The 25,915-nt window shown below is 38.5% G+C and overlaps 1 protein-coding gene across 1 annotated transcript in view; it reads right to left on the bottom strand.

The window, feature by feature from the left end:
* Positions 1-4,192: 4,192 nt before the first annotated feature.
* The window catches only part of RAD23B (RAD23 homolog B, nucleotide excision repair protein), a 30,189-nt gene continuing 8,466 nt past the window's right edge, over positions 4,193-25,915 (bottom strand). The window contains exons 3-10 of the mRNA XM_009286316.2: positions 24,948-25,027; positions 22,574-22,821; positions 19,002-19,057; positions 14,994-15,121; positions 10,135-10,258; positions 8,625-8,752; positions 8,043-8,219; positions 4,193-5,982 (exon numbers count right to left, since the gene is read on the bottom strand). Of these exons, the coding sequence (XP_009284591.2) occupies positions 5,869-5,982; positions 8,043-8,219; positions 8,625-8,752; positions 10,135-10,258; positions 14,994-15,121; positions 19,002-19,057; positions 22,574-22,821; positions 24,948-25,027 (1,055 nt within the window). The 3' untranslated portion in view covers positions 4,193-5,868. The remainder of the gene's footprint in view (positions 5,983-8,042; positions 8,220-8,624; positions 8,753-10,134; positions 10,259-14,993; positions 15,122-19,001; positions 19,058-22,573; positions 22,822-24,947; positions 25,028-25,915) is intronic.

The raw sequence follows: 25,915 nt of genomic DNA, 5'->3' as shown, positions 1-25,915 counted from the left end.
TGAGGTCCAGTGTTTTAGGAATGTCAGTTTGCCACTGATTTTGAACAGCGACCTAGGCACTGCATGCACACTTTAACCAGGTGAGAAAATGATCTTTTCTGTATTTTACCTCCTTAATATTTGTGTACCAGTGAGCCAGTTACTTCAAATTCTGAGAAATGTGAAAAACAATATAGCTATATACTCATTTAGCAAAAATTTAATTTCTTACTGCAGCTGAAAAAAAATACGGCTCTGTTGATTTATAGCTGTATTTCATATATTCTGATAGCTTCCATCTTAACCCTGCTGCTCTTCTGAGATTTGAGTATTCCCAGTTTTTGTGGCAGCTTCCCATAGGTCACAATTTACAGTTTAAGACACGTATTCATTGGTCACAAATTACATTCACACTCAAGAGGCATAATCCCATCAGAAATAGTTGTCCAAATGCACTTTGCAGCATTGCTCCATTGGGGTGCTGCATAATCCTGCCCTTTGCCAAAAGGGAATTTGGTATTTTACACGGAGATACAAATAAAGCAAACAGCAATATTACTATGAAATGCACACTTTAGGTGGATCACTCATTTCTCTCACTTCAAACAACAAAGGGTCCTGAAGAGACTCGAAGAGCAGAGCAGGTCTTAATGTCACGTGTAGCTAGAAATAAAAATCAAATTACGTTTTTTCTCCACCTTTAAGCAGCAGCACCTCAGTGTGGTTAGACTACCCAAGACATGTTGTCTGAGATCTCTGCCAAGGTACAAACTGGTTTGTTTCTTTCTACTGCCCTCTTCGTTTTGTAACCTCTTTATCACATGTCAGTTAGAGCTGGTTTTAGAAGCAAAGTGCTAGACAAAGAGCTATTGGCTGAAAAGGAACCCATCATTTCTTTGTCTTTGAAGTCTCCTTGAATATAAATGTTAATCCTGTCCCCCACTTCTCTAATCAGTCTAACTCTTGTTTATTTATACATGCAGAGTCCCACCAAAAGTCTGTTCATTAGCTGACTCTCCATTTGGTCCTGCCACACCACTCCATTCCTCTCAACATTGAACATACTGTGTAACTCTTTCAGGTGTGCCCTTTCACAAACACTACTGCGTCTTCCAGGGGCAGACTCCTCACTTCAACCTAACCTCCCTACAGAGGAAATCTCTATCCCAGGCACTCAGCACTCATTGTTTTGTTTCATATCCCACCCACAAGACTGACCATTTCCTTATTCAATACCTCAACTCCTGCCTCTGAAATCTTGGTCTTCCATTCTCTAAGAGGAGCTGATAGCACTCTCTTTGCAGCTTGCATACTTTCTCCAATAGTGAAAAGAAAAAAAAAAATAAATTGGAGATTTAGAGCAAAGACAAGGGGGTGGGGGAGGGAAGAGGCATGCTTAATTCAAATATATAATTAAAAATATGTACCTGAATTTACAAGATTTTGACCAATTCTACAGATACAGCCACACAGGCACTTGGGAAACATTGCCCCTTTTTTTATCTTTGGTTCCTGCCCATTTAGAGTCAAATGCTTCACATTACAAGGATAGCAATGAATCCTTCCCCTGGGATGGCAAACGGAGCTGCCTGCTGGAATATATGGTTACTCCTAGTCTATCACACCTAAAATCCCTATCTCAGGCAACAAGAATTTCAAGGATGTTGCTCCTTGCCTTGTGCAGCACACAGTATTTACATTAATGTGTTGAGGCATATCAAAATAGAAAGGTACCTATTTTGAAAGCAAAAGGAACTTTGCATTCTAGGTCTCTAGGCACAGCTGCATAGGTATACACAACACAAAACCTTCACTTAAGTACTATTTTTAGCACTAGACTTTCAGCAAAATGAAAGCATATAGCAGATACTGTTTTGTAAGAGTTCACTGAGGAAAATGCCAAAGCAAAGGGATGAAGTGGGGATAAGTATCTTCAGAGTCTACCACTATTTTTCCAGACTACTACTATTACTGAAGAATATGCATGTGTCTTTATTAATTTCATTGCAGTCTGGACAGGAAATGCCACAGATGCTAGTGTCTTCACAAAATGTGCTTTGATTAGAATTGAAGTTAAACTGTGTGTTATTAATATTTATTTTTCATGCCTAGCCAATAAGTATTTCTCACTATCAGCAGGGAGGAAAGAAGTTGAGTGCTAGCGAGAACCAAAAAGGTTCATGTCTTTTTCCCTCGCAGGTCGTACATTCTATAAGGAAATATATCAATACAGCACTGGCACTTGACAATTCAAAGCCAGCAGCATCAGCTACAGCCTGCAGCCGTGAACTCCAACCATCAGCAATGCTGATCAGTCATGTATTTTGTGGTAATTTAATAATTAAATTATTCCCATACATCATTTCATCACAGGTGGAATAAGCCTATTTTTCTGGATAGTTTGGTGAAGTCACAAAATTTTATAATTTGTGGCTTCATAACCATAAGCTGAAGTTTCAAAATAATGTTTTTCAAAAGACTGTGTTGAACACTTTGTTGGCATCCCAAACCAGGCAAGGAAGAAGAACTGAGAAGGTTACTGACAAAGATGTTCTCTCTTCACTCCCACCTTATTGTCTCCATTGAATTATATAGTATTTCCAAGTGCAGAAACTCTAGGTTAGCTTTCTGCACAGGCAGAGCTGGCCTTGAAAGAATTCAGCAAAAAAATTTAAACATTAACATGCCTGCCTCCAAATCTCTGTAAAACCAACTGAAACAGCCAATGAAATCACAGGTGACAGATCTGCTTACATTATTTGAGGACTTGGCTTTGTGTCTCCCAGTTTCATTCATTCATGTGTATTCTTGAAGTAAAGCTCAATCCGACACTTCAAAATCAGAGCCACAGTTTGAATTCATGAGTGATTAACTCACGTTCCTAAAAAGTTCTCTTAGTGTGGTAAGAATAAAGCATATCATCAATCCAATCTCTTGGGTTTTACCTAGATTCATAAAAGGATTCTGGACAAGGTTAACGCACCATAGCATTAAAATGCAGCTGTATAGAGAACATAAGAATAGACAACTATAGAATTAATATGACTTCAGAGTAATTTTTTTAATCCCAATTAAAAGTGCATCATGAATAGTTTTTCACTAAGCAGATACTTAGAAGTTTTACAACAAAGGTAAGGACTCCACTACCAAAACTTAGGAAGAAATACTTGATTTTCTTAGCTACTGTTCACAAAGCCCTGAGGAGACTGCTCCCCAAATCCCTAAGAGATCTGCATCAAACAAGCTGAAAAGCACTCTGTGCAGACAATTTCTGGTAGTACTTGGTAGAAAACGAGGCACGGCATACCTAGGCAACTTAGGCAGCTTGTTCAGGTCACACTTACCTTCTCAACACCGTATGAGTTCCATATATTCTTCCCTTTTGGCAGCAACTACAAAGAGATACATGATTCTTCCTGGAAAGTATCCCACTATTGAACAGACAACAATTTTTGCTAGCATGTAAGGTCAGACACCTGTTGTTCATCAGAAGTCATATAAACACTGTTCCACTGCTGAAAAATGGGAACGGAATTACTAGGTAAGGCTTCAACCACAGCAGCTATAAACACCTCAGTCACTCAACATACAAAGTTACAAATGTCCAAAGCTACTAGCTTTTTTAGAAAGACCAAACTCAACAGTCTTTAATTCAAAAACATTTATATAAGTAAACATTTCAGAATCAAAATTGGAGGGAGTAGACTGAAACACCTACAGACATTCTTGCTTTACTCTCCATCCTCCTAGAGAAGGAATGGTTATTCCCAATAGCGGTTTGATCAGTACAGAAGACTCCCACATACTAAAAGCTTTTGTCTTAGTTAGGTATTAGCTATGTAGTGAAGTACATTCAAGAAGTCCTTGTATCAATTTGGCATTTTTCAAGTACCTGGCAGCTGGTCCTTTTACAGATAACAAATAGCCCCTTTTTGCCTGCAGAGTGTTAAATCAAAATCCACCTCTTCCAGTCCATAAACATACTGAGAATCCTATTTAGCTGAAGTCTACTGGCTGACTTGGGTATTAACGTTAACTTCTCTAAAATGAAAGCATTATGAAAGACTTATTTTCTATTTAGTGGTATCACACCTTCTACTGATAGATTTGGCTTGTGCTAGTGATCACTTAGACATTACACACGTATTTTGAAAGAATAAAATCTGAATAATTAAGATACACGCTGTCTGGAAAAACATCACAGATGTCTAAGGATAGAAAGAAAAAGTAAAAGGCTTTAATACATTTCACTATTTTGTGCAGATAATTATTTAACAGACTATGGCCAACCAATGAAGAAACAAAATACAAATACAAACATTTCAGTCTTTCTCACTCTTTTCTCAAGACACTTGACTTGTACTTTGAGCTTAAGTAGTAGGTAAGTAGTTAATCCACTGATACACAACCTAAGCAGAAAATAATTTTTCAGTTGTACCACTAAATCATTAATATCATTAGTGGTACAACAGCTCAGTGCTGTACCACTAATAATATTTTCTTGGTTACTGTAGAGATAAATTTGTAATCCAGGTAATTCGAGTACAACAGTAAAAACTCAAAACATCCCCAAGCTGTGTTCAGGAAACATTGCGTATAATAGCTTTAGATTAAATCAGAATTTGTTTTCATTGCTAGCATTGCAATGATGGGCAAAAATCGTCTCTAAAAGTCAATGTAGATTAAAAGGAAGATTTTTACATTCTGTGATGACTAAACAAAATAAATGACAAGTAGGTACCAAGAAGTAAGATTCAAAACTCTATAACCAGAGCTTATTTTCAATAGAAAGGTAGGAGTGCAGATTCTTTTGGGTTGGAATAACTTGATTGTTTGCTTGATATCTCAAGTTATGAACTTCTCTTCCTCATAAAGTGAATAAATCCAAAAAAGTTCTCACTGAACAGAAACATCTCGATCATTACAATCTACTCAAGAGCAACAGAACGCCAATATCTTCAGATGTTTACAGCTGTACTGTAAAGGTAGGAAGGTGAAATTTGGTTTCATGAAGTCTCATTGCAGCGGACAAAAATGAAGCTTGCATTTTGTTTGCTGGCAGAAAAAGAATATTCAATTTACAAAAACGCATATAACAAAACCAAACATGCAATCTATTGCTTTTAAAACTTTTACTGCAACATAACATTGAAGTGAACACTAATTAGGTATCTATCATTTTTCCCAAAAAGAAAAGATGTAAACAGGATCATAATTTTACCTGTATGTATACAGCTTCTCAGATCATTTGAGGGGGGCAAAGGAGGGGGTAGTGTTTCTCAATGATCAAGAGACTTTTAACTGAAATGGGTTTTCATTTGGAAAAAAAAAAAAGCCAACATTGTTTTAATCCAGCATTAACAAAATACTGTGCTTCTTGCACTACTTTACCACATCTGAAAAAGCAAAATAACTACCCATATTCTGGCATTTATGTTTACATTGCTCAGATCGTTTAGATTTCACAAAGCTGCTATCCAGTGTTGCCATGAAATACAGATTGTAGAATCTAGGTAGCACATGCTACTTCCAATACCAATACTAAGTAGAAAGGAACATGAAGCAGGGCATTACACTACATTTCTGGAGCTAGTACAGTAAGAGTGAAAACCTAGAAAAAGTTAACCTACAGTTTATAGAAGGAACTAATTATCTGCAGAAGCTGATTTTGGTTGTATATTATTTTACACTGTGTGATTTTCTGCATCTGCTAATTTAAAGCAGACATACTTGCTGCTTTCTTTGCTTTGTTTCCTATATTGTCTTCTCCCCCCATCCCCATATACCATACACCAAGCATTATGAATATAAGCCCAAGTATCCCAGACAATCCAGTGAACAAAGTTAGTGTAACGCACTGGTGTGAGGTGTGAAATAAAAAAAAGTCTCTCAATCTTCATCAAAGTTCTGTTGTAGAAGAAAGTTGGCAGCCAAGTTTTCATTCTTCTCACAAGCAAAATACGCTTGTATCACAAGTCCTTCAGGAAATCCTAATGCCTTTAACTGAAGAAAAGAAACACATTTAGAAAGTACATTTTGTACATTAAGCTTCTTTGTATGTCTAGTATCTTGAGATGCCACTTAAGCAATTACTGCCTTCTTGAAACAAACATTGCTGCCTAGCTCAATACAGCCTGTAGCCAGCAAAGAGTAAGAAGGTGATGCCTCTGTCTTTACTAAACAGAATTCTCACTTGAAAAAGTAATCTGAGTGAGTCCAATGAAGCACCGTAAAACACGTCACTTTTCTTTCACTGCTACAGTAAGTCACTAAACCAGACTTGGGTCACTGTAATGTCAGGAAGTAATGGCACATTGCACTGATGCAGAAAAAACCTTCAAACTATGCCCATTTTAAACTATTAATTATACAATTAATAGTTAACAGGATTTTTAACAAAAGTTGCCTGGAACAAAAGCTCCCAGCCTGTGATCACTAGTAAGTAGCCCAACACATCACATTAAGCCATACTTCCAATTGTTCCAACTGGACTTTCACTTTTTAAAAAGTTGACTACACATTGCAGCCATGAGAAGTAACTTGAAAGCAATCTGTTTTTCAGAAGTCAAGGAACTAATTAATGTCTGGGACACAATGACAACAGGGGGTGAGAATACTAGGGAAGAGCTTATTACTGTGCCAAGGGAAATGGGTTTAGCCTGCACTTAAAAGACATTCAGCAAACCAATCTTTGTTTTAGCAAAAGGCAAGTACATACAACCACTCGGAGATTTTCTTAAAATCCTCACAGCACCTGCAAGGCATTTTACATACAGGGCAGATCAAATCTCGGCAAGAAACTATGTCCTATTATCTCTTATCAATCATTCTTATTAATTTCATACTTACAAACAGCATGAATGTGTCAGCTGTAATACTAGGATACGTAAATTTTGAGGTGTCTCTTTCATGGAAAGGGGAAGAAGCATACAGGTCTTTGTTGGGTTTTGGAACAGGTTGTAGAGGTAATGCTCTACTGCATAAAATGGTTTTAAAAGGAAATGCAGCAGACTAGAGAGGATGATCTGTGAAGTAGTACATGGACAAACAGTTTTATTAGACTAATTTTATTAATTGTCAATTTCCTTGAGATATGAGGTGTCTCTTTCATGGAAAGGGGAAGAAGCATACAGGTCTTTGTTGGGTTTTGGAACAGGTTGTAGAGGTAATGCTCTACTGCATAAAATGGTTTTAAAAGGAAATGCAGCAGACTAGAGAGGATGATCTGTGAAGTAGTACATGGACAAACAGTTTTATTAGACTAATTTTATTAATTGGCAATTTCCTTGAGATCTAGAGAATTGACATATATATTAAAATTGTTCTTTTCTGATGATCCTTACATAACCTTTTGCTTTGCCAGTTGAAAAACACTGTCTTTGATATATAAAAACACTACCACAGTATGACATAAGTATTTGCAATTTGTTCTAAGAAAAATCTCAGAGGCATTGCCATCTATGCAAATCCATATTTAGTCAGTGCTACACACAGTATTTATGAATGCAATATACCGCCCCCAAGTATATTTTTATAGGCACGTTTACCTGTATTTTTAGAAAACTACAGTTAACTAATTCTCATGGATAGACAAATAACTGGGTTAAGTAGTGACTTCAACTAATCTACTTAACTATGAGAGTCTTACTATCCAAGTACTTTGCAAACAGTGCTCATGCAGACACACCTTTGTACCTGGAAACCTATCACAGCACACTCTAGAACTACAGTACCATCTGAGGCTTTTGCAAGAGGAATTACTGCCTGAGTTCCCACTCCTGAGGGAAACCCGTTCAATCATCAATTATTACAGACGGCCTCTGATCACTTAAAAGGCTCTGCATCTTCTCAGTAAGACAGATTCAAAAGATTTTAGACTCAATTGGTATAAAGCAAGAAGAATGTGATTTGAAACAAGACTACAACAGCTATGAAACATCAAATATAAAATATCAAAAATGATGCAGAACTACTGAGCATAAGTTAAGGCATGTATTAAGCATGCACCAGAGTCAGCACCCTACAGCAACAGCCAAGCAACATTTCAAAGAAGAAAGGCTCACCCTTTCTATAGCTTCTTTTTCTTGAGGTGTTACTTGAATGTAGTTCATATGACCATTTCCAGCTTCTGCTACTCCTCCAGTGCTGGCACCATCATCACTGCCACTTAAACCTTGGCGGGACTCTAGAACTGGCTCATTCAACATATGAATAAAATGTTCCTGGTGTTGGCTTATTTGCTGTGATGCATAGGAGAATAAAATAAATATATTGAAATAAAGCATGTTTAAGCCTGCCAACAGGCAAGTAAGAATATTTATTTTCAGTGAATTAAGTAGTCAAAAGAATGTGTACAAAGTGCATAGAAAAAAATGATTAAATCTAACCGTAAGAAATGCAATTTCATGTTTCAGTTCAATTGCACTGACCCTTCCCTCTTCCTGATGACCTTTGCACGTCCTATAAAGAGACTAAGACTAATTTCTAATGTCATAGAAAATATGTTCTGTACAACAACTGCTGAAAAGCCAACAATAGAATGTTGTAACTGCTATTAACACACTCTCCCAGTTAAGATCAACATATCCCTCTCTTGTAAAGCTCAATCAAAATTAGCAACATTATTTTGTTGTTTTAAGATTCACCTGCAGTAGCTGAGGGTTTTCCCGTCCAATCTGCTGTAGCAATGCCGGTAACAGAGAAGGATTTTGCTGAATAATTTGTCTCATCTGCTGGAACTGAGGCTGATTTCGTAAAAACTCAAGCGGATGTCCTGAAAAATCAATGAGAACATGTTTTTTAAAAAGCTACCAGGATTCTTAATAAAATACATACCTACACTATAACTGTAGATAGAAGCAGGACATGAAAGCAGACAACGCACCCCTCACTGAAGAACAGAAGAGCTTGCTTCCTCACACTAACTTACTATAGCTTTAAGCAAGAATTCTTTATACTAAGGTTAAACAATGCATTTTCTTTTCACCCAGCCTTCTCTTAAGATCCAACAGCCTTCTGTCCTTGATCTCCAGCACTTTTCTCTTTGTCTCATCTCTGAGTAACCTTATTCAGAGGTATCTTACCCAGCCTACTGTCTTGTCTCTATGCCTACAAAAGAGTTCTCTACCTCCTGCAATAGGTCAGTTCTGTCCTCAAGTGAGTTTTGCCTTCCCATATAGAATCATAGAATCATTAAGGTTGGAAAAGACCTCTAAGATCATCGAGTCCAACCATCAACCCAACACCACCATGCCCACTAAACCATGTCCCTAAGCACCTCATCTACACGTCTTTTAAATACCTCCAGGGATGGTGATTCAACCACTTCCCTGGGCAGCCTGTTCCAATGTTTAACCACTCTTTCAGTAAAGAAATTTTAGAATATATATAAGATAAGAAAATGTATCCTATACTGTTAGGTACTGCCTTGAACACAGCAGTGTCTAAAGTGCTCTGAAATATCCCATTCCCCCCATTCCTTCTTTATGGATGATGTCACATGTGCCTGTCGCAGCTACCTGTATGTTTAACACTCTGGCCTCTATCAAGGCTTATATCTTGAACACCATCTCTGCCACAGTCTAAGACAGATCTTTCCTACTCCTTGGTTATGCTCCTTTCATGTATTTATTTCCCTTTAAGACAAAGTTCTCTTCAGCAGGCACCAACCATTCTGTCCATGCGCTGCACTGCTGCGTAAGGAGTCCTAGGCCATGGATAGGTCTCTCAGGTACTACACCTCATGGCCTTATGGCAGGTTTCTCCCTTGCTATTCCAACTTCCAAGCGGTAAATGCATTAGTATAGTCACAGTCAACAGTGCATTGTTAGCCACAGAAGTAGGAAGCCAGAGTTTAAGTGAGAGAAAACACAACCCCCTCCACATTGGTGGTCTTACATTTAAATCCAGAATACTGAACCAAAGGAACTGTGCAAGTTCACAGCATTTTTAGAAACTTCATGCTTTATTCCAGATATATCCACATACAGCAAGCCATTTGTTCCAAGCAAGTACCGTACTTGGAATTTCCATGTTACAGCTCTTATCCAATTCACTTTGATCAGTTCACAAGCACCAGGAACTTAAAATTCACTGAAGCAGAGAATGCTCAAGTGCATGTGTTTATCACATCCTCTCAAATATATCCTTTCTTACCTCCTAATGAACTAGCAGTCGTAGGTATAGTTGCTACTGCTGCTGCAACTGCTGAAGACTGAGAGGCACCAGTGCTTGCTGCTTGAGGGGGTTCAGCCACAGCCTGATTATCTCCAGGTATACCCTAAAGCCACAGTTCACATAATTACCTACAGAATGCTAAAAGATATTTGTTTTACTGCATGTGTTATTAAGTTTTCAGAACGAAGGAAAAAACATTAATACTTTCACTGCAAATATAAAGCAAGATGCTGTGATAGGTATGCATTTACAACTGGAAGAGAATACTGTGAAAAGAGTAATTTATTTTTTGACAAGAAAAATATGTGGTTTGTATAGCGAGGTAGTAAAGCATGCACTGCATCAGTTTAAAATACATTTTACTCCATAAAAAAATACTTGCTCTGAATCCTGTTCTAAGATATTTGATATGAGTGAAAGTTAAACTAAATATACTGTTACAATATGTTATAGTGTTATGCAAATAAAGTTACATTACAGCAATAGAATTTTAGTACACATTGCTAACAGTGAGATTATAGATGCGATACAATCTGGCAAGAAATTAAGAAGACATATAAGAACATGGCTCTTTGGACCTCTTTCCTTAACGCAACAGCGTGACAACTGTCATTTACTGTATGTTAGATATGTGACAAGTCTCTTAAGTGTGAAGAGGCCTCTATGTTTTCAAATTTTAGCAGTTAAAAAAAACCAGTTAACTTGCATTTTGTTTATTTTCCATGTGCAAACAACTTTATATAGGAACTAATTGCTCAGGGGGATGAAACTGGCAAATCCAAAAAAGAACAATTATAGTAAATTAGAATGTGGGTTATACAACCAAGACAAACCTTACTCTATTACCTTTCTCCTGCATGGGAATCCTTCAAACTTCCCACCCTAACCATGCTCCTCCACTGTCACTTAAGTCCTGCACCAAATCTGTCCTTTTGATCCTCCTCCCTGAAGCCTAGAAACTTGGGCAGCTTGGCATGAGACAGACACCAACAAAGATTCCTATATGACTACAAGCCCTGGTGGTACAGACAAGGGACGCTGCCCAACAGGAACCCAAAAGAGGCAGACTCCACAGAGCACGAAAACTCCTGATACACACAGAGTAATGGTGGGGGAGCTATGTTAAACCCAACCCCAGATGGGCAAGACTATACAAGATCCTCTACCTCACAACACTAATTTTCCAGGGCATCAAAAGATTCCGTTTTTCTACTGCCTTCCAGCGTATTCAATCCAGGTAAGTCTGAGAAGGCAGCAGCACTGGTATAACTGAATATATTTCACCCATCTCAAATGAAGAAGGCACCCTTCAGTTTGGGAACCACAAAACATAAGGAACAGAGTGGGTGGAAATAATCATAGAACTTCAGCGTAACCAGACAATGAAGGTTTGGCAAACCTACCATAGGAATCACTGGAAGGTAATGTAGATTAAAAATCCTGCTATAACGTGTTCTTCACATGATACGCTCATCACTATAGCTGAACAAAAAGGACAAATACACAGCTAATATAAAGGCCACATCTAGAAAGGGAGAACCGGACAGTGCTCCAGGCAAAACTTTGCCTCACTTGTGAGATAAGCAGCACATCAATGCATAAACCACCTAATCATCAAGTCCATGTTTAAGCCACTCAGAGGAATAAATGCAAGTTTTCCCTGTCACACGCTTCATTACCATTATACGGCTTGGTGAGCTTGCGACACATCCCTCTCTCCACAGAGGGGGAAGAAAATTCCATTCATGACCTAATTCTGAGGTAATTCTCTCGTACCAGTGTCTTACAGAGCACTGCTTAAATACCTTTTCCCATCAAATCAGTCATTTCTGGGAATCTAAGTATAATGTAGGAACTTGGGTTAATCTTATCAAATTACTGGTTGATTTCACCTATTCACAGGTTTATGTTGTCACTGCAATCTGTGCCCAGATCAAACCTTAAGTGTGCTCTTGAATGGAAGCACTATGGAAACTAGTCCAACCAAATTTACTTAGAGATGATTTGTCATCTTGAACATCAACTTAACTGTTAAATACAAGCTTCAAGTATCACTCTCCAAATAACCAAGACTGCGTACAATTGTAATCAGACAAGACTAGTGAGGTGTATGCACCTTGTTCATACAGCTATCCAACAGAATAAAGCATGATATCAATTCACATACAACTAATTTTGAATGTAAACATTGCTTGGACAGCAAAAAGGCCATTTTTGCCTTACGGTGGATTAAACGTTTACTGTTTAATTGAGCACCAGAGCAGTTTTTAACTGACATTGTTCTCCACAGGGTAATAATCACATCAGGCCCAGCCCAAGGAATGTACACATTTAGAACAGAACAGTTCCAGTTGGAAGGGAACTACAATGATCATCTAGTCCAACTGCCTGACCACTCCAGGGCTGACCAAAAGTTAAAGCGTGTTATTACGGGCATTGTCCAAATGCCTCAAACACTGACAGGCATGGGGCATCAACTGCCTCTCTAGGAAGCCTGTTCAGTGTTTGACCACCCTCTTGGTAAAGAAATGTTTCCTAAAAATTTCCAAACTAAGAAGCTGCAACCAATGGTCTGGTTGTTGGAGGAAAGACAGGACTCCTTCCTAATTTAGGGTTAAGAAATCCTTGGGTCAAAAAGAGATCTGAATCTAAATGCCTCCAAAGATGAGGCGGGGGCACAGGAAAAGAAACAGGGTCTTTTGGAATTGAGACTTCCTTCCATGACCACAGCTCAAGGACTTAGGATCCTCAGCCATGAAGCCATGAAAATGGAACAGCTTGTCATCTGAACCATGGACAACAAGTGGAATCTTCAGGGCTCCTTTAAGGAACAGCTACGCTTTAAGCATAGACACTCTCTTGACATTTTCTTTCCAACACTTTACAGGTACCTTTGGTGTACTGATTCTTTAAACCTGGACAGTGGTATATACTTACAGCTCTCAACATCCTAATCCTACCCTGCAGATTACATAAAAGATAACACTGATGATGGTTTGCAGGCAGGTAGAGGGTCAAAGAACAGTGTCATCAATGGACCAGTATAAACTAAAGAGAAGCTTTTTTGATGCAGCAGGATGGTAAGGAACATGTTTAGACCCCAGCAGATGAATAGTTAGAAAGACCATCTGCAGCAACAGGATTCTTCTAGAAGGACAAGTCAAGTCTGCCAGCTAATATGGTCTCTAAGAGCAAGACTGTTCCTCCCCATTCCCTTTTCCAGCAGGAAGAAGAGGAAGAACAAAGAAAAGATATTCTCAGTAAGGGGTAACATGAAACAGAAAGGGACCAGCTTATTATATGGGACCAGAAGGACCCATTTTAAACACAGGGCCTACCGAAGGAGTAGAAATGAACTGCTCAGGCCAGTCAGACTTTATCTATTTGGCAGATGTGCCATGTGTTGAACTCCATCATAGGGATGCTCTATTGCTATTTAGGACTTCCTGAACAGAAATAAGCTAAAGCAGGGAAATACCAGACTGAGTGTACAAGCACTGCACACTGTACATGACTGGCACATGCACAGCAAGCCCAGCACTTCCAGGAGGCACTGGCTTTACGGTATATGTACAGACTAAATGAACAGTAAAATCAACATTTTTAAGGCATGAAAAACAAACGTTTGAGATTCCAGACATTTGAGGTTCCAGACTTATGGCAGATAGTTGGGAGCTACTGCATTCGCTGTCAGGGCAAGACAGTATTTATCACCTTTCGTTGGCCTAATACTAGATGAGAACTGAACTTTTCACATTCATGTACTCAAAACATTTGTTGTCTGTTTAAAAAATGCAGGTTACAAAGTCTTGGGATCATTAATCTAAGTAGCAAGCACGCCAGTTACTTGTAGTTATAACTACTGAAGAAAAACTTCATAAACAAAAGGAAAGTTTTATAACTGGAGGTAAAGATGTCAGTTTTCTTATCAATCTATCAGAAATTCAATCCACATATATTTTGCAAGGACTGGTTCACGATATCTGGCCTCAAGATTTTAATAAAGTTCAGATTTGGAAGAAGGAAAAACCACATCAGGGAAAAAATGGTACGCTAGAGTGAAAACTAAACACACCGGCAATAGCGATGACGCAACAAGCTCCCAGACCAGATTCTCTGGTGGTTACAATTCACCTGTCAGATCCAGGTATACAATGAGAAGTAATCCAAAAAGCTCCTAAAACAACTCACAAGATTTCCATTAAAGTGAAGCTATTCTTCTATTTCCTCTCACATCAATTAAGTTCATTTCACCCTTCAAACTGTATTTATCAATTAAGAAATTGTTTCTTCTCCAAAACACTGCTTAAATTAAAACACCAGTTAAATTAAGCACACTTCAAAAAACTCTCAAACCTTTCTGTTTGGAAAATGTATTATTAAGAACACTGTGCATTATTAGTAAAAACAATAAACCGGAACTTAAAAAAAATGCCTTTGTGATGTTATAGACACTCATACAAAAATAGAGCTAATGCTGTCACTAAGATGTGACACAAATTCATTCCTTGAGCCAGCCATTGGCAGTTAAAACTATCACTGTAACTGGACATACTTTATATACATATCCATACAAATCAACAAAGAATAAAAGCAAAGAAGTGATAGAGGTAGTTAGGGATGACTTCAGTATTTCTTATAACACATTATGAACCTCAAAATCCGAATCTCAGCCTTCCAGATGCTCTGCTTAGAGATGTTGTTCCTCTATAAACATGTATTACTCTCACTGATTGGATAATATTCAAAATAACAAATAAATCAAAGGTAAAATTATTCTTTAGTGAGGACAAAATAAAAAGAGAAAGAACAAGGTGTAGGTAAAATAAACTGCTCACCATTAAAAGGTATTCCACCGCTCTGTCAGGATTGTTGAAGCTGGCCCTCAGCGCTGCGATTACTTGCTCTCGTTCATAGCCCATTGACATGATCTCAGTCACCATATTCTCATAGGACTGACCTGTCACTAGAAGTAACATGACCACCATTTTAAGGGAATAAGGCAAAAAAACCACAAAAAAGTTTCAATGGATAAATTTCCTTTCTACCTAAATTTGAGTTGTTCATTGAAGAGTAAAGAATAGCTCATATTAAACTTGTCATGGTTCTGTTGCTTTAACTCCAAATATATTCTGGTGGTTTCATTATGCATTTGATTGAAATAGTAGAGGGTAACGAACACAATGCAAACTTCTATTGAATAAAGCAGCACTTGTGATACTTCTATACTCATAATTGAAATAATATTCCCTCTCTATGCTTTCATCTAAGGTCAAGGGCATCCTCACAGCTAATATTCAATTCCTGATGTAATCAAGAAGTCTCCTGCAGTGTAAGTTTGGAAATGAAACTTCCCAGGCAGAAATCTCCCTGTCAAACTGTTAGCCATTGAGGTTTTTCCAAATAAAGACTTTAGGCTATGCTATGGTTAGATAGATGACAAATAGTGATGACCAAGTTACAACTGTATATTGCTACATGCTGGTGATGATGATCAAAGTCATTTAATCAACTTAACATGGACCAACTCAAGTCAGGCAGAAGACAAAGTTTTATCTAGGAAAGTCACTCAAGACCTCAATGAGGGTTCAGGAGAACAAGTTATTTCATTCAATTAATGTATATTTGACTAGACATCCATCAGATCAAATCCCCCACCTCTTACAGCGTATATGGACTAAAACTGGCCCGCACCTGCAGCCATCAAGACAAAAGGGTACACATGCTACCTATGGAGCAATTTAAGGACAACTGATCACTACACTAATGGTATCATAGGGAAAATTATTCTCTCTTTTCATAACCCATTTTATTTCCCTTCCTTAAAAGCAGGCAGCAGGTTTAACAATTCAAAAGAATAACTGTTCTATTATAAATTGTACTTGAGCAACATCTTAAAGGTTATCTTCCCATGCAAAACCAGAAAAAAACCCCAACCAAACCTCGACATTAAAATACCATCTCCTTCCTTGGATAAAGGTATTCCTGATCTCAGTGGAACCCTACTACCGACTCTGTAACACTAGCAAGCTAGTGGCAGGAGAGTTAAATAATTAACAGTCACCATAAAAAACAAGAAATTAAAAAAAGTAGAGGAAACAAATACTGCTAGAGCTACTCTGTTAAGACAAGTAAGTCACAATTAAAAGAAACAAAGAAAATAACAAGTTTTATTCCCTTAGGGAGAAGGATTTTAACTCAAGCCAACATGAACACAACCAGGTTGCTTGATTTTTAAAGAATGCTTCCAAATAATCAGTGGATGTACGACTGAGGGCAATATACTCAAGAACAAATAATGAAACAGCTCTAGCCCAAGGATACTTGTGCATTATCCATAAAGATAAATAATGGATTTACAACCCTTGACTAATTTGAGTATTTATTGTTCAGACTTCAAAATAATAGTGCCAACCTGAGTTTAAGGAATGGTAAGTTCATGTCTTCATATACAACTACAAGTTCAATCTTTTTACATCTACCTTCATTTTTTCAAAGACATAAAAAAAAAGAATCACCTAAACGTCACTCTAAAGATACATATTTCCGTACATATCTTCAGAGAAGCAAAAAAGCCAAGCCAACAATTGTCCCAACACAGTGATTTTGCTAAACTTACTGCTCATGTTCTTTCCTACACAGCACTAGTTTACCCTTGCTATTGTTAACAAACTAATCAAAGTAAACAGCAGACAGAACACCTTTTGATCTAATTAGTTACTACTTAAACATTTCTGTAGTGCTCTTTCAATATAAGCTAGGTAGAGACTAGAACAGTATGAGAGATTTGGTACAGAAAAAAAAGATGCCAGAAGGTTGACTTGCTCTGGACTGGCTGCTACATAAGCCACAATTAAAAGCCAAAGAACGAAACAGAACTACTGCGAATTTAGGCACAGGTACTCCATATACAGTCTACTTACAAACAAGTTGTGCAAAAGGAAGACCAAGAATAATAATTCAGGAATTGCACACCAGCAATGTCATAATATGGAGTCAGGCCTATCTCTACATAGTGCTACTGGGAATATTTGTGAGGTCAATGCTGAACTCATTCTGCTCTTTCCTTTTGTCTTTCAAATAACATTTTAAAGCTGGATTAACTTTCAAAACCAGTTCATCACACTCCCCACAATAATTCTTGTCCCATGCCCTAAAGAAAGCTTAGGCTGCTCCAATGAAAGATATGGTTGCACAGGAACTGTGAGACGTGCAGACTTCATGTAGCACACAAAGCCACATCGGCTTTCAGTCAGCGTTATCTAACTGAAAACTAAAACAATTCAGTAGAAACCAATCCCTGTTTTTAAAGCAAAGTCAATTATCTTCAGACAATGTAATTGAGAAGCCACAGTAAGAAGATGCCTAGGATCCTGCTTAGGATGTAAAAACATGCTACATGAATTTGTGCAAGCAAATTCCTTTTAAGATAGCTTCTAAAGAAAAAGAACCACAGAGTTCATGCCTATTGCCTTTGAAAATTTTTTGGCATCTAACCCTTGCAGTATGCTTACCCAGGAAATTACACTCAATGCCTGTTATTTCCAAATGGTTAGGGACACGTGGATTTACTGTATCAGATACCAATCAAAGAGCTTTCATATAAAATGGATAGTGAGGTGATGCTCTTCTGCTACACTGAAAAATTAATTTTTTTTCAATTCTAAAGATAACTGAATCAAGACCACCAGCTTAATTAAACTTGTTGGTCATTATTGTTAACATCAGTATTTGTGATGACCACATCTTGGCCACTAAGGTATAATGAATGGTTAATGAAGCCTGCAGCACTTTTGGTAGCAGCAGTCACGTTAGAAATTTAACAGAACTCGACTGGTTGTCTCCTACAGTATCTATCAGCTATTTCAGCTCATACATTTCTTCAGCCTAGAACCGTATGTCATAACGTAAGACCTAAGCTGCAGTTAGACAGACTAAACCTGGTGGCTACCACCAATACACGTAAAACATTACTACTGCTCCTAAATCACCTTGGGTTGTTTAATCACAACACCTGCCTCTAACATATCCATATACCCCTACACAAAAATGTAAGTGAAACTCTTTAATTGGTTTAACTTTTTGTACCAAGTTGCAGCTTAATGTTTACAGAGATAAGACAAAATAAAAAACCCACCTCCCCCTTATTTCTGTGCCTTAATTTACTACACTCTAAAAAAAAAATAAAAATCCCCTTCAAAAAATTTAAGTAGGAGTAAGGAGTTGTGGGTTTGCCTAGTAATTTCCTAGCTACCAGAATCAGCATAAATGAGGGGCAGAACTTCCCATTGTTTTTACCCTGTTTATTCCACTGAGAAACAAAGACATTTAAACTGTCAAAAGAAAAGAGAACTGACTATAAGTATATGGAGGCATTCATTCCTCAAACCAGATAGCAGCAGATTTGGTGAATTTATCTAATCTAAATGTGTCAAAAGACAGTACTGTCAAAGCTGGAACAAATGAATAATAAAGGCAGCCATTTTATCAGACCTGCACACTGGGAAGCAAAGGTGAAAAGAAAAGCGTATACATATTTACATCCAGTCTTCTGTTCAAGCCACTTCAAACTGAATAGTTAGAAGACAAATTAAGGCAAACGGGGAAAAAAACAGGAATGATAAGGATCTTCCTTTTACACAATAAAAATATATGAAGTGAAATATTCTTCAGTAAAGAAGTTCTTGATCCTGGTGCTCAGATACCAACTTCAGGTCTTAGAGAAGAGTACTTTGATTATAACTTTAACAATGACAGATACAGAAGAGAATGTCAACATCTGCTAATCCGTCATTTGTTTCTGCTGCACCAAAATAATGTCTACATTAAAAAAACACTCCACTTACCAAGTGCACTTATAGCATCCTCAAAAAGATTTGATCGAGATGTATCACCTGTTGTACTGTAAGATGAAGACAAGTGCAATGGTAATTACAAAACTTTGGAAAACTTCCTGTTTTTCAAAAAAAGCAGCAGCAGCTGTAACTCTAATAGCCCATTTTGTTTCTAAAAAACCAACAAAGCTTTCTAAAGAGCTCTCTTTTGGTCTTATAGTGAGACCAGATTTTACAAACTTACAATGCTACCATTTTTAACACAAGGCCAACCTTCCCCCCTACCCCCCAATAGTTTGGCTCTTGCCCATCTGCTCAGGGATTAGCCATCTGCTTGCTTGAATGCTTTAAAGGGTGGGAGAACAAGGTGGATTTTCAAAAGCACACAGCAGTCTCACGAACTGCTTCCCCATAAGTCACTGGTTTGACCTCAATGAGGACCCAAGGAGGTCAGTGGCAAGCACTTACTAAAATCTCAATATCCTACTTTCCCAGGAATATAAACTGCTAACATTTGCAGTTACTCCATCTCAAGTTGTCAAAGCTGTTAAATTACAGGATTAAAGGGTCACCTCCATGAACACCAAGGAACACAGAGGCACACTACCAGGCAGAGGAACCCCAGTTAACTCAGTCAGAGCCAAGAGTGCCCCTTTCCTGGCTCCTCCCAGGGCTGCAACTTAAAGCATCAGCCCCTTGGTCTCGGGGTGACACCCCTGATGGGTCAACAGGAGAGGCTCCCCAGGTCTCTTTACAGATCAAGGACATTACTGCCTACAGGGTGGTGCAACTCACCATGGGGTGCCAGGAAAAAGCATTTGGGGATTGTGCAAGACTTATTATGGGATATCTAGAGGAAGAACCAAAGGCAGGGAAAGGGAAGCATCAAGGCACCCTGCGGATGAAAAGCATGGGTAAAGAGAGTGAAAAGAGGAGAAAAAGGGCCAGTAAACAGCACTTGCCTGGTCATGCCCTGCACCTAATCACCAGTCCACCCTGCCTTCTAATTAAATTCCATTTCTAACTATTTTTCATGCTGGGGGGTCTCTCTAGTCTACATGCATGTGTGTGTATGGAAGTCTTAAGTGCCCACAACTGGACAGGGAACCATGAGTCACAGGGATCCACACATCTGTGGAGCCAGCAACTGCAGAGACTGCAGAGTGTATGCACTGTGGAAGTCTCAGTGCCAGCAACTGGAGAAAGGGCCACAGGGGTCCATGTGCCTGAGGTGTTGGCAACTGAAGAGACTAGAGTGTATGCATATTCTGTGTGGATCCATACGCTGGCATGTGTGTAATCACCAGCAAGCATCAAGCTTGACTACAGCGAGTAGGGTAAGACGCTTGAGAGCCAGATATTGAATGGCTGTAAGTCAGAGTCAGCTGCTGGAGAGACCGGAGGGTCTGAGAGAGGAGCTGCTGGAGAGACTGTAACGCCCGAGGGTCAGCTACTGGTAAGGTCATAGGCCTCAACCAGCTAGTGGAGAGACCTGTTCGTGTGTCCATGAATGAGGCAACTGGGAGACCAGGGGATCTGGAGACTAGCTACCAGGTTCACTGCATGTCTACAGCCAGTTCCTAGATGGATCCTCTGCGTGTGCATGTGTGCGTACGCGTGCAAAGAGAATCTGAGTATCAGCAACTGGAGCAGGGTTGCAGGGCTCAGGCAGTCACATGCCCAGGTACCAAAAACTTGGGAGACGGCGAGATCTAGGGGCCAGCTATCAGAATAGACTGTCTAAGGCCAGCTTAGACTTTGTATGTTTGTACATACGTATTTTGCACTAGTGGGCTTTGCCCTGAGTAGCCAGAGGGGAACAGGATGCGACTGCTGGTGTTGTATGGTTGCATGAGTGCAACCTATGTGTTGACCTATGCAGCCAGCCATATATATAGGTGTATACATATTGTGTGTATGTACTGGAAATACATGTTCAATCTGGATACTTGATAGACCTGGGGACATGGAGCTGCAGCAGCCTCGCATCTATCAGGCTACCAGAGTCGGCAACTCCTATCAGCAACTGAAAGATCATCAGATTAATCTGAAACAGTTTTCAGAAGGTGCCACTAAAAAAAAAATCTAACAAGGCATTTACAGAGATGCATTTTTTTATGTAAGAAAAAATCTGTTGCAACAAGAATGCTTCACTAGTATTTATCACTAGTAAGATTTACAACTAAAAAAGATCAAAGGCGAAACAGGACACCAGCTTGCCTGGCCATGTCTCAATAAATCTTCACCAGCCTTAGTAATTTAACTTCTAAAGCAAATCAGAAACAAGCAGTACTCACTGAAATCAAGGCAGGTGGTAACTGCAACGTATTTGTTAAATTATTTTCTTGCTTCCTGTTAAGTATGTACACTGAGGCTCACTTACTGCAGTTTTACAACACTGCAATCTGTACATGGAAAACCTGGAAAGCACTGTCTCAGTATCAAAGATTAGACTAAATCTTTGAACCTAATGGACAAACTGAGCAGCAAAAAACCCCACCCATTAACATTTAAAAAATTCTAAGTTATTTGACTGATAAATGAAGCTTCATTTGTATTCCATTTTAAAAAGATGTCCATTTCTCAGAATCGCAAAATTAAATCATCAATTAGGGTATTTAGTGCAAGAAATTTGTTTTGACATTTCCAAGATATTAGGCAATTCTAAGTTTTGTTTCCTTACCATCAAATCAGTATTTGATGGTGTCTAAGTACAACCACTTCAAAAATTAATGTCTTGTGCACCAGTATTCACATAAATAACACACAAATAATTGAAAACCAGTGTATGAAAAATGAAGACTTGATGCTACTCAGCACTTCAAGGGCCATTAAATTACAGTTAACAACATTTTTGTCCCATGCAATACTTAAGCAACTTAAAGTGAGCAAAAAAAGGCCACAGTATACAACAGGGATGAAACCTCTAACTTCCATTTGATTTTCCTAAATGTAGAGAATTGAGGTTAAAAGCTATCCCAACTCCCACAACTATCTGCAGATGGGCCAAGGAGCATTCAGAACAAATAAGCTTGTAGCTTTAAGACATTACATGATTAAGAGCAATACTATATCCTACATTTTGGAAGAAAAAGTTCTTTCCAGAAATTAAGAGACTCTTAGAGCAATAAAGAACTTACGGTTAAAATCTAACCAACATGATTCAAAACACAATCAGAGGTCTATGAACAGGACAGGACACATCCCTCTGAAGTCTTTAAGAGCTTTGTGAACAGTAGATCCCCACACAGGTGAATATCCTCAGTCTGAAAAGAAACTTGTGCCACAGTAACTCTGAAATGCCTAACGAGAGCACAAGTCCTGTGTCATTTAACTCTCCACTGCACAGGTTTAGTCCCAAGACCACACTTCCCACAGGAGAAGGTTTAAGTGGGGAGGGGCACTTCTTACCATCAGTATGTTATACTTGAGCCAGAGACTGAAGTTACAGTTAAGAAAGAAGAAAAATTATGTAGAACAGAGAAAAAGATTGGACTAACACTGTAATGGAAAAGTCAACTTAAAATCAAAACTAGAAGCAACAGAAATGGACAGGGAAGCCATTTTTGGAGGCTTATTCATACCTGTCAGTTGATGATGGGCTGACAGCAGCTGGTGCCTCAGGTGGTTTTTCTGCTGGCTTCTCTTCTTTAGGAGCGCTCACAGGTGCAGATTCACAAGCAACTGCATCTGCTGCTGGTGGTGGAGGGACAGGAGCTGGCACAGGGGCGGCAGCAGGGATTGGTGCAGTGACTGGTGGGGGAGCTGCAGTTGTCGAGCTAATAGTGGTAGTAGCATTTGACTGCTGAGTTGCTCCAGCTGCTGCTTTGGGCTATAGGAGAACAACAGAATTCAGGCACAGCACAAAGCTCCTAAACCCATGCTTTCTATAGTCAACACATTAAGTTCTGTTAAAACCATTTGTGTTTGACATTGCTGCCTCAACATCAAGCATACCATTAAAATATTGCAAGACATTAAATCTATAGTGCCTTTTATTGTGTTTAAGCAGGCAACTGATAGTGTCACTAAAGTACTTACTTAGACACCTAAGCAGCCACACTATTTGAGTATGAAGTGAAATGCAAAGATAAGATCTAAATATTTATAGACCACAATACTCTAAACGTGACAACAATCTTGTGTTTTACAAAAGTGCATTTTTCAGAAGAAACTAAAACAGTTGTCAAAAGACAGCTGACAAACATAACAAGCATAAGGTTTTCTCACCACTCAAATTTGGAAAAAAGTGATACAGACAGAAATCACATTTCATTATGAATGCTATTTTCTGGACAATGAGACGCTAAAAAATTTAAACTTAACTGCAACAAGTTTTACTTATGTACTCTTTACATTCAAAGCACTACATAAATAACTTTTCACATACTTGAGTTCTGTAGCGAGCACCAAAAATCCAGCAGAATCAAGGACTACCAAATCTACAGCAACAAATTTAGAGTGGGTAACACTTGCCTATAATTGTGATTTAATCTTCACATCTCTATTGGAAACATCAATTTTGCTTGGACACAGTATTAATCCCATTATATAGGAATTACACTGTTCAGACTGCATGTAACTTCCAGCTAAAGTACGGAATTACATTTTTGAAAGCTGTATCACTGTAGTCCCTTACCTACGAATATCCTTAAGGATTGTCAAGGCTGACCACCATCTCTGCCTTACCAAGAGAAATAGCTGAACTTTAACAAAACACAACTACTTGTTGAAGGTGAATCACTTTCAGACAATGTTTGCTTAAACTAGGAAAAATATATTTCGTCCTTTTGTCTGAAAGGAAAGGAGAGGTTGAGAATGAATAGCTTCCAACGTGATGGGCACAATAAAGAACATTTTAAAAAGCATTCAAAGAAAAACACTGAAACACGTCTAAGCATCAGACAAAGTTAGTGGTTGTGCTTAAGTGACAGGGCATGTCTTACCCAGAAAAGAATCAAGGAAAAGGAAACTGAGCTTCAAGATTTCGCAAAAAGACCATAACACTGAAGAAATGCCCAACTCTGAAACATGGGTCCTTTAATATCAGAAGGTATTGCCTTTAGCAGTTCTTCATGGAGGTCTGTGTTTCTTCTGCTATAAGCAAAATGAAAGCAGTACTCCGAAATCCTATCTGCGCATGTTTTTTTGTACTGGTAAATGCCTCTTCTCCAGGCAAACCACTGACTAGAACACTGTTTGTTCAGGAAGACAGCAATAAGTTATGTTCAAACAGAGAATCTAATGAGCTAATACCAGATAGAAGTGAAGGGCAACTGAATATAGGTTTTCTTTGTCAGAAGGAGGACCTCTAACTCCAAAATGAACTTCGTATCTCAAGACAGAGATGAAGCCAGTTTTATTGAGATCCCAAGGGTCTGGAATGCCTAGAAAATCAGTGGCTTGATTCCTGGAAGCAATCTGGCAACTGTTTAAGAGGAGACATACTTCAAATACATGTCACAGTCATTCCTCTTAATTTGCCATTGCAGTCATTCAAATCTCACAGGTTTGTTGATCGGCATATGTATCCTTTCTCTACTGGTTTAAGCTGTTGAGCTTGACAAAAGAAACAGCCATGAGTGTTGAAAAGCAACATGGCAAGACTGGAAGAGTTCTGTACAGAGGATTTAGTAACAAACTATCTAGGTTCCCTTCTTCATTTTAATAATATCACTGGAAAAATAACGCCGGGAGACAAGAAAGAAGAAACAGTAAAATCGGCCACTGGCAAATTTTTTCTTTGATGTAAACATTCATCACAGAACACCACCAACAAACTAGGACTGTGAAGCAGTATTTTGTATCTATTCGCACAAGCATTTATTTTTACTGTTGACCAAAACTTTCACATGATCAAATTCCACTGGTTTTAAGGATAGGCATATACAATCACTCATCACAACGAAAAAAAGAATGAAATTAATCTTATTTCCTTTTCAAAAAAGGACTACTCACTTTTGTCACCATAACCACCACAAAGTTCTTCTCATCTATTTTGTATTCTTTAAGAGCGGTATCATCATTAAGGATTTTACCTGGGAAATTGAATGGATACAAATTAAGAAGTTATTTAACAGATCATTAGATGACCTTGGGATTCCCTCATATAAACACAATTCCAAAAAAAAAACCCCCACAAAACCATGTTTTATGCAGATTTATAAACATTAATAACCCTACAAAAAGTGTTCTGGCTATTAAGCTTTGGCAGTAGAGCTACAAGTAATTTTCCTCCTATGATGTCCACATTACTGGTCACCTTGAAGGCTGTTGCCTAAGTGTTGAAGATGCTTCAAATCATTTAAAACGGAAGCGTTAAATCTACAGAAAGGTTTATCAGACCTTTAACACAGATACAAGTAATGTAGAGGAAAGGCTTTAGCATACAGTAAGCTTAACTGAGTAACTTATGCCTGCTTACACACCCTAGACACAGTAAGAAAATGCCTTCCCGCTTATCTTCTGTTTGCCCTTCAGATGTAGTAAACTATCTACAGTTCCCTGCCACAGACTAAGTTTATCTGCATTAGATTAAAGTTTGTGACTTTGCAACTTTAACAATTTGTTCTTAAAAGAAGGGTAAAGCATTAGAAAAAGCTAGAACCATTCCATATTGTTCTGGTTTCGGCAGGGATAGAGTTAATTTCCTTCCCAGTACCTGGTACAGTGCTGTGTTTTGGATTTAGGGTGAGAACAAAGTTGATAAGGCACCGATGTTTTAGTTGTTGCTAGGCAGTGCTTACACTAGTCAAGGGCTTTTCAGCTTCCCATGCTCTACCGACTGAGAAGGCTGGAGGTGCACAAGGGGGGGGAGGGGGCACGGCCAGGACAGCTCAGCCAAACTGGCCAAAGGGACATTCCATACCATGTGACGTCATGCTCAGTACATAAACTGGGGAAAGCTGGCCGGGGGGGCCGCTGCT

This window comes from Aptenodytes forsteri, unplaced genomic scaffold (assembly GCF_000699145.1).
Source record: "Aptenodytes forsteri isolate BGI_AS27 unplaced genomic scaffold, ASM69914v1 Scaffold412, whole genome shotgun sequence".
Classification (NCBI taxonomy): Eukaryota; Metazoa; Chordata; class Aves; order Sphenisciformes; family Spheniscidae; genus Aptenodytes; species Aptenodytes forsteri.
The sequence above is the reverse complement of the archived record's forward strand: the minus strand, read 5'-3'. Positions and strand labels throughout refer to the sequence as shown.